Source organism: Oryctolagus cuniculus, chromosome 16, assembly GCF_051225735.1.
Source record: "Oryctolagus cuniculus isolate XC-2025 breed Fujian yellow rabbit chromosome 16, ASM5122573v1, whole genome shotgun sequence".
In the NCBI taxonomy this organism is placed as follows: Eukaryota; Metazoa; Chordata; class Mammalia; order Lagomorpha; family Leporidae; genus Oryctolagus; species Oryctolagus cuniculus.
This window is the reverse complement of record NC_142882.1, coordinates 22,994,738-23,008,928: the sequence shown is the minus strand read 5'-3', so window position 1 is coordinate 23,008,928 and position 14,191 is coordinate 22,994,738. Positions and strand designations below refer to the sequence as shown.

Genomic DNA, 14,191 nt, shown 5'->3' with positions numbered 1-14,191 from the left:
AGGGGGCTGGGAGAGTCTACCCGGGCCACCTCGGACCCAAGCACGGTTGAGACTGTCCCAAGCGCTGCAAAGACGCCTCTAATCCTGGCTTGGCTGAAAGAGCTACCCCTCCGTGCCCCGCTGACCTGACCCCCCAGCCCTGCCTGGCCACCCAGCTCCACCTGGGGTGGGGGCCGACGGCCCAGGCGTCCCCAGACCCCTCCCGTCCATCCCGGAGTCCAAGCCATCCCCTTCCATGGGGGCGGATCGGAACGTGAGCTCGGCGGCGCATGCGCAGGCAAAAAAATAAATAAATAAAAAGCAGCAGGATCTGAGAGCCACAGCCCTGGGCGGGGGTGGGAGGGTGGGGCAGGGGAGGCTGCCGCCGTGCAGGAGAGACGTGCAAACACAGCATGCCGCGAGGAGGAAGAGGGAGACGGCACGGGGAGGAGATGGGGTGGAGACAGTAGGGGTGCAGGGAGTGGGACACAGATCCTAGGGAGCCCTCTCCATCCTCGCGGCTCTTCCTGGGGTCTGTAGCCAGGAGGGCTGGCAGCATCCTAGCGGCCCCTTCCTAGCTCCCCCTCTGTCCGCCCGCTGGGCCCCGCGGATGGCTCTGTCGTCCAACGCCCACAGTGCAGGGACAGGTGGCCCCTGTGCGCTCAGAAGGAAGTGGGAGTTACCCAGCTAAATGCTGCTGCCCAGCTCACCTGCCACCTGCCTACTCCTGACTGTTCTCAAAGCCACGCCCACAGCTTGGCCCCACCTTGGAGTTCCCTCACCGCCAGTCTGCCAGGTCCCAGGCAGACCGGAGTCCCTTGAGTGTGGCCCTCATCCTCTGAGCCACCCCACCCCGTGCCGCAGCCCGGGGTCCAGGGGCTTTTCCCTGTACTACGCTCACTTATCTCCCTGGAACTCCTGGCGCCCACCTCGCAGGCCTCCTTTAGGATAGAGCCCCGATTTCACAGCACTCCCCCCACCCCCCCGCAAGGCTGGTTTCCTCTTCTGTCTTCGGCTTTCCCCTGGATCCGCCTGCCTAGCCACCTCCCCTCGCTTGCAACGCTGAGCCCTGAATACTCTGTCCTGCCACAGGGTCTTTGCCTGTGCTGTGCTGGCCCCGGCCGGCCCCGGCCCCGGCCCTGGAGCTTCCCCTATTCGCCCCTTCTCTGCCTTGTGAAATGCAGCAGAGTGAACAGTTAAAGGTGGCATCCAGGGGTCAGTGGACCCATGCCTGCCTCCCGCACGGCCATCAGTGGTCACGAGGTAGGGGCTTCCCTAGATGTTGGGTGGGTGAGTGCGTGTGTCGCCCACCAGCAGGGGTGGGATCCAGTGCAAAGATGCCATGGGTGGGGGGAGTCCTTTCTGGGGTGTTAGCTGAGGGGTAGAAGCAGTGAGGGATGTGCAGTTGTGTGTGTGTTCGCACGCGCGCGCTGGGGCGGGGTATGGACGTGCAGGAGGCTGGCGTAACGGAGGGATTGTGTGCGTGCATGTGCACGCGTGCATGTTTGTGCGTCCTGTGTGCCCAAGTCCATGCGTGCGTGTATGTATTCCCTGTGTGTTTGAGGCAGTCGAGTACAGGAATGTGTGTGGCGTGTGGGCCAGAGAAAGGCGGCGCCAGGACGTAGAGAGACAAGGAACAGGAAATGGGCGAAGTCGCGCCTGGACACACGGAGTGTGTGTGCGCATGCGCACGGACCTCGGCGCGCACAGGTGCAGTTCAGGGCCCCGTCAGCCCCGAGAGTTCCCTGCGTGCTCAAGCCTCCTCCCTCAGACTTGCAGGATTGCTATGCTGTGGGCTCAGGACAGGGAGGGTGGGACGGGGGTCAGGGTGGGGGAGGGAGAGGAGAGAGACCTGGGGGCTTTGGGGTGGGGGGCTCGCCAGCTTCCCTGGGGCCACCAGCTCCATGGAGCTGGCCATGGGACCCGAGAGGGTGGCCGTGCCGTGGGTGGGAGAGGTGTGTGTGCGCGTGAGAGACAGAGAGAGGGAGAGGGAGAGAGGCTGCAGATACACAGACAGAGGGGGGCTGGCAGGGAGGGGTCTGGGAGAGACAGGAGGGAGGGGAGGGGTTGGGGGCATCAGGCGCCCCCCATGCAGCTTGGGCGGCATGGCAGGTGCTTGCACGGGTAAATGTAACGCATTTAGACTTCAAAAGGAGACCAACCGGATTCTAGAGGCGGATGTTGACGATGGAAGGGGGGGCGGGAAGAGTTGGGGCAGCGAGTTCGGTCAGCGGTTAACAGTGTCACCGTTATCACCATTATTATTGTTTTAGGTTGAGTTTGGTAACCAGTGCCAAGAAGAAGAAGAAGAAGAAGAAAAACCCAAAAAACCAAAAACCAGAAAAACAACCAACGACCCAGGGGTTTCGGTCCCGGGCGGGGGCGGGGGCGTGGTGGAGGTGGCGGTGGCGGCGGGTTGGGAGAGAAGCCATTGGTGTATGGACACACAGACCACGTCATGGATGGACAAATGGATTTCATAGTGCATTTTGATTGGATGAGGTTTTTTCAGACGGCGTTGCGCCAATATACAGTTTAAAGAGCAGGGCAGGCATGAAAAGAGACAAAAGACACAGTTGTTATCTATCACGCACGGGGCGGGGCAGCCCCCCAGAACCCCGGGGACCTGCCCTCCCCAAGGGCCTGGCACACCAGACCCCTCCCCCAGCCACACCCCGCCTCCGACGGCCACGCCCCAGGGCCTCACCTGGGGGCCACAGGGGCACCCTGGCGTGGCAGGGCGGGCCTCGCCTCCCCTCCCCTCTCCTCCCCCAATCCAACCATCCTGCAAGGGCCCAGGTGCCCACCCGCCCCCTCCCTCCCTACAAAGGATTTTGATTCAAGGGCAGTAATGCTAGCAAGAGGCATGGTAATAACTGCCACTGGTGAGTTAAGCCCTGCATTTCTGGAAAGTTCTTGTGCCAGGCGCCTCACATGGATGGCTCCTATTGGTTAAAAACCTGCTGCTGTGGCCGCCACTGGCTAGGTGGGCATCCCATGTGGGTGCCGGTTCCAGTCCTGGCTGCTCCACTTCTGATCCAGCTCCCTGCTGATGCACCTGTGGCCCAAGTCCTTGGGACCCTGCCACCCAGGTGAGACACACGGATGGAGCTCCAGAATCCTGGCTGTTGTGGCCAACTGGGGAGTGAGCCAGCAGATGGAAGCTCTCTGGTGCTCTCTCTCTCTCTCTCTCTCTCTAACTCTGCCTTTCAACTAAGTAAATCTTAAAAGAAAACCTTTTTGCCTCCCCCACTGGAATGTCAGCTTGCTGGGGGCAGCAATTCTGCAATCTTGCCTGTCTCTGTCTTGCCCCCTTGTTCTATCTCTAGCTCCTGGAACCATGCCTGGCACACAGCGGGTGCCCAATGTGTGTGTGCTGAGTGCAGGCACACAGGAGCGGGAGTTGTGGAAGGCCCTGATGAGGCTGGCTGCAACAGTTATCTCCACTGGACATCCTAAAACTGCTGGTAGGGAAGGGATGATTGGCTACTGCACCGGTCCTGATGGTTCTGAATTGGCCAGGACAATAAGCTACTGGGGTCTGGCCCTATGGGGTCTGCTTCTGGGGTGAGGTGAAGCATGGGGAGGGGTGAGGCCAGGACACCATCAGAGAATGGCTCGCCCTGCCATAGAGTCCCCAGCCCTGACAGGTATCTGGGATGAAAAGTGTGCAAACGAACCCCTTTCTGCTGAGTGGGGGTGGGGGCAGAGTCAGACTGGCACACCTGAGAGGCTGCCCATCCTGGGAGAGGTCCTTCACTTCCTGGGGCAGGGAGCCTCAGGCTGCCCGTCTGTGAAATGGGCCCACAAGCCCTGCCCGCACTGAGCATGCCTGCTTGGCTCTCTCTGCTGGTTCACCCTGGCCAACGGGGAGGCACTGGCCAGTGTGGAAGGGCAGGAAGAGGGGGAGGTTGGGGCTTTTGCGAATTCCTGATCCCTTTCCCTGTCCACTTCAGCACCTGGGCAGGGATCAGCACCCTCCTGGCGCTCAGACCCTTTCTGAGTGAGACCCAGCCCGGCCCCCAGGAGCCGATCCCAGGGAAGCGCCTGGCACAGAGCTTTCTTCCATCTGTGACCACGTCACCAACCCCCGCCCTTTCCTCCATCCCCCACAGTCTCCAGAGTCCCCCCCCCCCAAGCCTGGACTCCCTGGCAGATGGCCAAGGAGAGCGTCTGAGCTGGGAACTCCAGGGCCCTCAGTCTCCCAGAAAGGAGAGAAATGGATGTGCTCTGAGGCCCAGAGACCACCCGGGGGCCGGGGGCCCCTAGAGTAACACCCGCCCCTGTGTCCAGCTGCCCACGAGCCAGCAGACCTGGCTTGCAAATGGCCTTGGGCTCTGTGTGGTCTTGGTGGTGGTGGGGGGAGGGGCTAATCTGAGCTTTGGGGGGCTTGGGGGGGGGTTCGAGCCTCTCAATGATTGCATTGCATGATATGTCCAGAAATCAACAGCTCAGAAGCAGAGGAGCCCGTATTGCAGGGCTGGCCTCATACTGGACTTTGGGGGACCCAGGCCTCCCCCGGGGTCAACCTTCTGTAGGGACTACCCTTCCCCGGGTAGGGGGAGATGGAGGCCTGTTTCTCTCTCTTCAGTCATGGCCAGGCAGTGGCCCAAGCTGGCTGTGGCCATCGGGACTCACGGCACCTGTCCCACCCCCGCCCCCCAGCCCCAGCCCAGCCCCAGCCCGTGCAGTCCTAGGGGGTACCCGGGAGGAAGCCAGCGGGACACTTACCCCAAACTCCGTCACAAGGATGTCGGTGATGCTACCGAGGACGGTCACAAAGTCAAAGATATTCCAGGCATCGCGGAAATAATTCTAGAACGAGGACCCACAAGACAAGAGATGCCATCGACGGAGCATGGCGGCCGACGCCCGGGATGGTTGTCACGGATCAAACATTAAAAATGCAGTTCGAGGACGAGTTGCCTGGTGGCGTCTGCCCCGGGGTCCCCTCTCTGGGACCCGCCACCCCCCACCCTGGGGGGACTGTCCCATTTCTGTCTGGGCACCAGAGGGGGCTCTTAGACCCTGCTGCAGCTCAGCTAGGGGAGGGGGCTGCTTTTTGGGGGCTGTCACTTGTCTCAGAGACAGTTCCAAACAGCACTGGGGTCTTCACAAGGATTCCAGAGGGAGGAGTCGCTCGCTCTGCTCAGAGGGTGGAGCCACCCAGAGCACCACAGTTGGGATTTGAACCCAGGCCTGGGTGAGTGTGGCGTCTGCATGTTCAAACCCCAGCCCTGCCGCTACCATCCTGCTGTGTGGCTGTGGGCGAGCGCCCAGCAACAGGGCCCTTGAGGGCCTGCCTGTGCTCAGCTCTGGGCCCTGGCTCTAGGCACGCCCCACCCCCCAGGGCTGTGAACAGAGGTGGGGAAGGGGGGGGGGGGTCTTTTCCCAGCCAGCTTTCTGGAACTTTCTAAATGCCACGTCTGGTGAGCCCAGGTCCTTGAGCAGCTATGGTCCGCTGAGATGTGCAGACTGGCTGCTGGCTACTGCTGCTGAAACATTCTAACATCCTAAGTGTGCGTCCCAGGACCCACTCCGGGGCAGTACACAGGCACAGCGGCAGTGGTGTTGCTAGGATTCACAAATACTCCACACTACCCGGAAAACACCCACAGCGCCGGGCTCCTCGGGTCCCCACTGCTGCCCCTGCCTCAGCTCAACCCAGCACTGAACGGGTGATGCCTGGCCCTTTGTGGGGGTGTGTGTTGGCAGGGGAGGGCCCCTCCTGATGGGCAGGACCCACACGTTCTCAGCCTTTGACCAAAGCCAAGACAAAGACGGGGCATGATGTGAGATGACGCAGGGGCTCCTCCAGCTCACTCCCAGGCAAGCCCCCTGTCTCACAGATGGCCCCGACTCTGGTATGCACTTGCCGAGGTCAGGTTCCTAGGCTGCATTGTGTTACATGTCACTGGGGGTTGAGTGGCCTGGGTCTCAGGACTTTTCCTCTGGAAGGCAGGGCTAACACTCCTACCAGATAATACATGAGGTCATGGCGCAGGGGGCTTGGTATACAGTAGGCACTCAATGGATGGATACAATCTGGGGTTTTATAATCATCTCAAAAGAATTCGTGTTCCAAGGCACTGGTGTTGCTGGGCCCTGGTCCACAGCTCCTCCTATTTCAATGGCATATACTTGTGATTTTGCTCAAGGGGCTCTGTCTGGCTCCAAAAAACATAGAGGGTTTGGCGCTGTGGGTAAAGTTGCTGCCTATGGAGCCAGCATCTCATATGGGTGCTGGTTCGAGTCCCGGCTGCTCCTTTTTTTTTTTTTTTTTTTTTTTTTTTTTTTTTTTTTTTTACAGGCAGAGTGGACAGTGAGAGAGAGAGACAGAGAGAAAGATCTTCCTTTTGCCATTGGTTCACCCTCCAATGGCTAACACGGCCAGTGCGTTGCGGCCGGTGCACCACGCTGATCCGAAGGCAGGAGCCAGGTGTTTATCCTGGTCTCCCATGGGGTGCAGGGCCCAAGCACTTGGGCCATCCTCCACTGCACTCCCGGGCCACAGCAGAGAGCTGGCCTGGAAGAGGGACAACTGGGACAGAATCCAGCGCCCCGACTGCGGGACTAGAACCTGGTGTGCCAGCACCACTAGGCGGAGGATTAGCCTATTGAGCCGCGGCGCCGGCTCCGGCTGCTCTATTTCTAATACAGCTCCCTGCTAATGCACCTGGGAAAGCAATAGAAGATGGCCCAAGTGCACCTGCGTGGGAGACCCAGAGGAAGCGCCTGGCTCCAGATCGGCGCACCTCTGGCCATTGCAGCCATTTGGGGAGTGAGCCAGTGGATGGAAGACCTCTCTCTCTCTCTCTTTCTCTCTCTCTCTCTCTCTCTCTCTCTCTCTCTCTTTCTGTTGTCATCTGCTGGTTCCCTCCTCAAAGGCCTGCAAGGGCCGGTGCTGGGCCAGGCCGAAGCTGGGAGCCGGGAACTCCTCATCGCTGCGGTCTTCACTGGTGGGAAGGTGCAGTCAGGAGTCAGGGCCGGGGATGGAAAGCAGGTGTTTTGACATAGGATTGGGGCGTCCTCAATGCTGAACTAAAATCTGCTCCCCTAAGCTTATCTTTTCATCCCATTCTCCCACGAACTCTGTGCGGTGCCCTCATCTTTGTCAGGAAATTAACAGCTCGGCTGGGAGCAGCCCCTGACTCAGGCTGGTGGGCACTGGATTGAAATAGCCCGGCTCTCTCCCCACTCCCGGCGGGCGGACTCAGCAATGTGCTCTCTGCTGCCCCCTGGTGGCCCCTGTCGCTCACGGGCTTCACAACGTACCCATTTTTTTTTCCTGGCTGCCTCCTTGTGAGGTAAATTTACTCCCAGGTAAATTCCTTGTGTCCAGCCTTTGTCTCAAGCTCTACTTCTTTTTTTTTTTTAATTTATTTTTATTTTTTTATTTTTTGACAGGCAGAGTTAGTGAGAGAGGGAGACAGAGAGAAAAGTCTTCCTTCTGTTGGTTCACCCCCCAGATGGCCACTATGGCTGGCCCGCTGCGCCTATCAGAAGCCAGAAGCCAGGTGCTTCTCCTGGTCTCCCATGCAGGTGCAGGGCCCAAGCACTTGGGCCATCCTCCACTGCCTTCCCGGCCACAGCAGAGAGCTGGACTGGAAGAGGAGCAACCAGGACAGAATTTGGCACCCCGATCGGGATCAGAACCCGGGGTGCCGGCGCCGCAGGCGGAGGATTAGCCTAATGAGCCACAGTGCCAGCCGGTGCCAAAACTTTTGAAACCTACGCAAAGGGGTTGATAAAGAAAATTCATGGAAAAATCCGTATTTATGGAAAAAATGCCTGGATTTTAAAAACTTTCTAGACCCAAATAAACACATTTTTCTTAAAAATTGATTTTAACTATGTGAAGGGCAGAGTGGGGGAGAGAGAGAGAGAGAGAGAGAGAGGTCTTCCATCCACTGGTTCACTCCCCAAATGGCCGCAATAGCCAGTGTTGGTCCAGGCTCAAACCAGGAGCCAGGAACTCCATCTGGGTCTCCTATGTGGGTGCAGGGGCCCAAGCACTTGGGCCATCCTCCACTGCCTTCCCAGGTGCATTAGCAGGGAGCTGGATCAAAAGCGGAGCAGCCGAGACTTGAACCAGCGTCCGTATGGGATGCTGGTGCTGCAGGTGGTGCCTTAACCCATGGCTCCACAACGCCGGCCCCAATACATGTATCTTTCAATTCTATTTTCCATGGAGGTTTTGAAGTACCCCCCCCCACCACCACTCCCCGCCACTGCCTACCAGATGGATGAAGGTGCCTAAGTGTGGTGACTGGACGAAACAGAAAGATGTCACTTTCTCCACATCAGATTCCTCAGACTCCCCTTCCCCACCCCCTCCCCCTTGGAGGGGTGGGCTGGGGTCAAAGGGCCTTAGGTTTCACCAGGTTAAGGATCAGGGACCGCATTTAAAAGATAAGAACCTAGAACCAAGGGGAAAGGACCACGCCCCAGAGCGCTGGGTGGGCCGGGCCGTGGGCACAGGTTTTGACTTTGGGAGCATTCCTTCCTGGTCACGTCCACACGCAGGCTCGCGGGGTGGGGTGGGGGCTGGAACGCTCTGAGTACCCTGGGGCCTCACTTCAGAAACACTGGAAGGAATGAGCTAATGAACAGCAGCCGTGGGCCAGCGTAAAATCTTAACTCTGTTGGAGTGAGATCTGTGGCCGGCGGGGGGTGGGGTGGGGTGGGCCGTCGCCCATGGTGGTGGCGGGGGCGGGGGGAGGAGAGACCCTCACCCAACACCTGGAGCCCCCGTTCCTGCCCCCAGCTGCAGCCCCCTGGCAGGGGGGCAGGGAGGTAAACTCACCAGAATCCCAAAAGCCAGGACCTTTAGCAGGCACTCCAGGGAGAAGAGCGAGGTGAAGACGATGTTGAATACCTTCAGGGCATTGTCGTAGGCCACCGAGGCCCCGTAGAACTGAGAAGGGGGGAGACAGGGTGGGGGTGGGGTCAGCGTGTCTGAGTGCCGGCGACCCCCCCCCCCCCCCCCCCCCGGCAGCAGGGGCCTCTTCCTTCCAGGGGGCTGAGCCCAGATTGAGGCTGAGTGAGTTTGTCTGGGCAGGGTGCTGTGGGCAATTTTTTTCATATTCAAAATAAAAACTAACTCTTTTTATTATGGAAAGTTTCTTCCAAAAATATTTTCAGTTGACATGATAATGCTATGTATTTACGGGGCACAGAGTGGCATTTTAATCCATGTACTTAATCTGCTCACGCCATAAGGGGGACTAACACCTGGAGATATCTCTCTCTCTCTCTGTCTTAAGATTTCTTTATTTATCTGAAAGAGTTACAGAGAGAGGGAGGTCTTCCACCTGCTGGTTCACACCCCAGATGGCTGCAACGGCCGGGGCTGGGCCAGGTTGAAGCCAGGAGCTTCTTCCAGGTCTCCCACGCGGGTGTAGGGGCCCAAGCACTTGGTCCATCTTCTACTGCTTTCCCAGGCCACAGCAGAGAGCTGGATCGAAAGTGGAGCAGCCGGGACTTGAACCGGCGCCCATGTGGGATGCCAGCACTGCAGGCAGTGGCTTTGCCCACTGCACCATAGCGCCGGCCCCCCACAGATCTCTGCATCAGAGACCTATCTATTTATTTCAGGGAAGTGCACCTGTTGTCATCTTCACTGGGACAGCCCAGGAGACCAGGGGTTAGAACATTCTGGGCGTTTCTGCCTTAGGGTTTGAATGAGCACCCCCTGCCAGGTTCCAGTGCTGGGGGCATGGCTCCCTGGGAAGGGGGCGGAGCCCCTTAGAGGGAGGACCTTAAATCACCGTGCCTGCTGCCCGCTGCCCACGGGAGGGAAGGGAGCTTGATCCGAGGCCAAACAGCCTGGGCCAGAGCTGACCCTCAGCTTCCGGTACTGTGGGCCCCACAACCTCTTTTCTTGCTGCACTAAGTCTACCTTGGTTGTTTCGTTATAGTAGCAGAAGTAGACTCACATCCTCCAGTCATCACAGATTCTTGACCAAACCACCAAATCTCAACCGAATCCAGCCTCCAGCCCAGCTGGAGAGAGCTGGAGACCCAGTGCAAGGAGAGGCCATCAGCAGGACACGGGTGCGGTCCCCAGCCGGGGGGGCGGTGGTCTATATTCAATTCACTTGGTTTTCTCAAATACATCAATGGCATGGCTGTTGTGGCCTTTTTGGGGATTGAACCAGCAGGTGGAAGTCTCTCTCTCTCTCTCTCTCTCTCTCTCTCTCTCTCTTTCTGTAACTGTATCTTTCAAATAAATACTTCTTATTTTAAAAAATAATAAGGCTTGAGCCGGCGCCGTGGCTCAATAGGCTAATCCTCCACCTTGCGGCGCCGGCACACCGGGTTCTAGTCCCGGTCAGGGCGCCGGATTCTGTCCCGGTTGCCCCTCTTCCAGGCCAGCTCTCTGCTATGGCCAGGGAGTGCAGTGGAGGATGGCCCAGGTGCTTGGGCCCTGCACCCCATGGGAGACCAGGAAAAGCACCTGGATCCTGGCTCCTGCCATCGGATCAGCGCGGTGCGCCGGCTGCAGCGGCGGCCATTGGAGGGTGAACCAACGGCAAAGGAAGACCTTTCTCTCTGTCTCTCTCTCACACTATCCACTCTGCCTGTCAAAAAAAAAAAATAATAATAATAATAAGGGGCCAGCTCTGTAGCATAGTCTGCAGTGCTGGCATCCCATATGGGCACCGGTTCGAGTCCTGGCTGCTCCACTTCCAATCCAGCTCTCTGCTATGGCCTGGGAAAGCAGCAGAAGATGGCCCAAGTCCTTAGGCCCCTGCACCCACATGGTACCACCCAGAAGAAGCTCCTGGCTCCTGGCTTCAGATCAGCTCAGCTCCAGCCATTGTAGCCATCTGGGGAGTGAACCAGCGGATGGAAGACCTCTCTCTCTCTCTCTCTCTCTCTCTCTCTCTCTCTCTCTCTAACTCTGCCTCTCAAATAAATAAACTAAATATAAAAACAAATGTCTGTGTTTATCAGTTCTTCTGCAGACACAGTGTTTTGCCAAAGTTTGTTTTAATCTTTATTTGACAAATTGGTGAGACTGACAATACCACTAGCATTTAATGATCTATAGCTGCCTGTAGCACCAGCATCCCATATGGACGCTGGTTCGAGTCCTGGCTGCTCCACTTCTGATCCAGCTCCCTGCTAATGCACCCGGGAAAGCAGCAGAGGGTGGCTCAAGTGCCTGGGCTCCTGCCATCCATATGGGAGATCAGAAAGAAGTTTCTGGCTTCGGCTTGGCCCAGCCCTAGATGTTGTAGCCATTTGGGGAGTGAACCAGTGGATGGAAGACATCTCTCTCTCTCTCTCTCTCTCTCTCTCTCTCTCTCTCTCAGTGTGTGTGTGTGTGTGTGTGTGTGTGTCTGGCTTTCAATTAAATAATAGACTTCCAGGCCCTCTCTGGACCCTGAATCTTACAAAGCTGGCCATAGCATCTGAGCACGGGAGAGCCTACACCAGGCCATCTTTCTGTCTTGTCTCTGACCCTGCTTGGGAGAGCAGCCACAGAAAGAGAAAAGGAAAGAGCTGACCCTGGTCCCATCTTATCTGCGGATTTAGTTACCCATGGTCAGCCAGCTCCAACAGTATTAGATGGAAAATTCCAGAAATGCTGGATAGCGCTGACGGCAGTAGGCTGCTGGCTCATTTATACGTTACACTTCATCCACAGCGGTGTGTGTGTGGGTGTGTGTGTGTGTAAGGAAATACCCAGTTTGAGGGGACTTTGAGAAGCTTGCAGCTGGGCCAGGCGAAAGCCAGGAGCCAGGAGCTCCATCCAGGTCTCCCAGGCAGGTGGCAGGGACCCAAGTACTTGAGCCATCGCTGCTGCCTCCCAGGGTGCGCACCAGCAGGGAGCTGGAATTGGAAGTGGAGCCGGGACTTGAACCCGGGCACCTGCACTTCCTCGCTCAGTCCTCATCCACCCCTGGTGGGAGAAAGGTGCTATTATCCGTGCCCCCATTTCACAGACAGGCAAACTCCAAGGCACTGTGCCAGCTGGAACTGGTCAGTTAGCACAGTTGGGTTTGAATCCAGGTCTGTGGATTCCTCACTGTGGGGCTGTATATTCGGAGTTTGCACAGGGACGGGGTCCCGGGCCCTGACTCCCTGCAGCCCGCACCTGTCCTGCCACCCTGATTTCACCCACCCAACATTTACATGGAGCGTTTTATGTCTTCTCCCTGCTCAGGGGCCCGGGAGTTCCCTGGAGCGCCCCGGCTGCCGACCAAGCTGCCACGGAAATCCCAGCCAGGCAAGGGTGGTGGGAAAGAGGCTGACGAAGATGGGCAGCTTGGGGAATCTGTGGAGGTCAAGGAGGGCTTCTTGGAGGAAGGGGTCTTTCTACAGGTGCAGCTGGCCTGGCAGTGTTGGGAACGGTGTCGGGGGCTGCGGGCACAACAGTGCAAAGGCTCAGAGGCGACACGGATGGAGGGCTGCTGCTGCCGGCCCGTCTGGGTGGGGGAGGGTGGGCTCCAGGGGGCGGGCACGAGGCGCGGGGGTGGGGTGGGAGGAAGCTCACCTTCATCATCAGCACGATGGTGTTGAGGGCGATCATGGCCATGATGGTGTACTCGAAGGGCGGGGACACCACGAACTGCCACATGCGGTACTGGAAGCTCTGCTTGTTCTGGGGCATGTGCCTGGTCAGCGGCTTGGCACTGATGGCGAAGTCGATGCAGGCCCTCTGCGGGGGACAGGCCGGCAGCGTGAGGGGCGGAGAAGGGGCGGAGTCTGAGGGAGCAAGGTGGAGCCCTGGGCGGGGTGGGGCAGAAGGGGTGGAGCCAGAGGGTGGGTGGAGCTTGAGGGGCGGAGTTTGAAGGGCAGGGTGGAGCCTGTGGGCAGGGGCGGAGTCCCGGGGGCAGGGCGGAGCCTGCAGACATGGGAGGGGCAGGGCAGAGCCTGTGGGCTGAGGGGAGGCAGAGCAGAAGGGGTAGAGTCCAAGGGGGCAGGGTGGAGTTCGCAGGCAGGGGCGGCATAGCAGGGGTGGAGTTCCAGGGGCAGGGCGGAGCCTGAAGGCAGGGGCGGAGTCCGGGGGGCAGGGCGGAGTTCGCATGCAGGGGCGGGGCAGTAGGGGTGGAGTCCGGGGGGCAGGGGCGGAGCCCGAGGGCAGGGGCCAAGCAGAAGGGGCGGAGCCCCAGGGGGCAGGGCAGAGCCCGAGGGCAGGCGGCTGGTCGCAATCTAACCCGGCACCACGGCTCCCAATGCGCCTGCTTGAAGCTGCCTCTCTCGGGACCAGCCCCGCTCCCCACCACCATGACTGCCTTCTCCCAACAGCTACGGTGCCCTGAGAAGTCTCCCAACCCTGCGTGGGCATCTCCCTCGTCCCCCTCCTGGATCCCTTCAACAAAATGTGGGTCCGATGCCGAAGCCCCAGTATGCGCAGAGAGGCCAGGTCCTCTGCCCGAGGTGACCCAGCTGCCAGGCAGGCCAAATCCGAGTTGAAAGCAAAGAGTTCTGAGGCCTGAGCCTTCTCTCTTCCTGATCGCCCTCTTTTTCCTCCTCCTGCTCCCGTATGGAGAACCCATTTACAACTGTATTTATTTACTCGAGAGGCAGAGACAGACAGACACATCGTCCATCTGCTGGTTCACTCCCCAAATGCCCAGAATGGCTACTACGGCGCCAAGAACTCAACCTGGGTCTCCCACGTGGGCAGCAGGGACCCACGTACTTGCACATGAGCAGGGAGCTGGCATGGGAGGGACTCGAACCCAGGCACTTGGATATGGGAGGAAGGCGCCCCAAGCAGCGGCCAAGGTCCACTCCGAGCGCGGCTGCTCCATCAGCAAGCCTGGCTTCGCCCTGCTCCCCGTGGCCTCCAGGTGGCGGCAGCGAGCCCAAGCCACCGGCCTGGTCCTACACCTGCCAGGCTGACACCTTTTGCCTGGGGCGGGGAGGGGGAGGTGGGGGGGCGCTCAGGGATAGGGGAGGCAGCACCTCGTTTTTCTCCAAGCTGTACTCCTCCATCATCTTGTCGCCCTGCTCCTGGAAGGTGATGATGATCAAGGCCACGAAGATGTTGACAAAGAAGAAAGGGAAGACGACGAAGTAGACCACGTAGAAGATGGACATCTCCATGCGGTAGCCGGGGCTGGGGCCCTGGTTTTCAAAGGTGGCGTCCACCGAGTGCTTGAGGACCCTATTGGTGGTGGTGGTGGGGGAGACAGGGATGGGCATGGTGGCCAAGTTAGAATTGTATTTTTTTTTTTATTCATTTATTTTATTT

General features: G+C 58.7%; 1 protein-coding gene across 10 annotated transcripts in view; it reads right to left on the bottom strand.

Moving 5' to 3' along the window:
- Positions 1-14,191, bottom strand: part of CACNA1A (calcium voltage-gated channel subunit alpha1 A) — a 211,952-nt gene that overhangs the window by 23,033 nt on the left and 174,728 nt on the right. For all 10 annotated transcript variants that reach the window (XR_016222260.1, XM_089315017.1, XM_089315018.1 and 7 more), the window contains 4 exon segments: positions 13,903-14,104; positions 12,485-12,649; positions 8,786-8,896; positions 4,711-4,794 (listed from right to left, as the gene is read on the bottom strand). Coding sequence is in view for 9 of the 10 variants with exons in the window: in XM_089315017.1 (XP_089171143.1) it covers positions 4,711-4,794; positions 8,786-8,896; positions 12,485-12,649; positions 13,903-14,104 (562 nt within the window). In the remaining variant the exon portion in view is untranslated.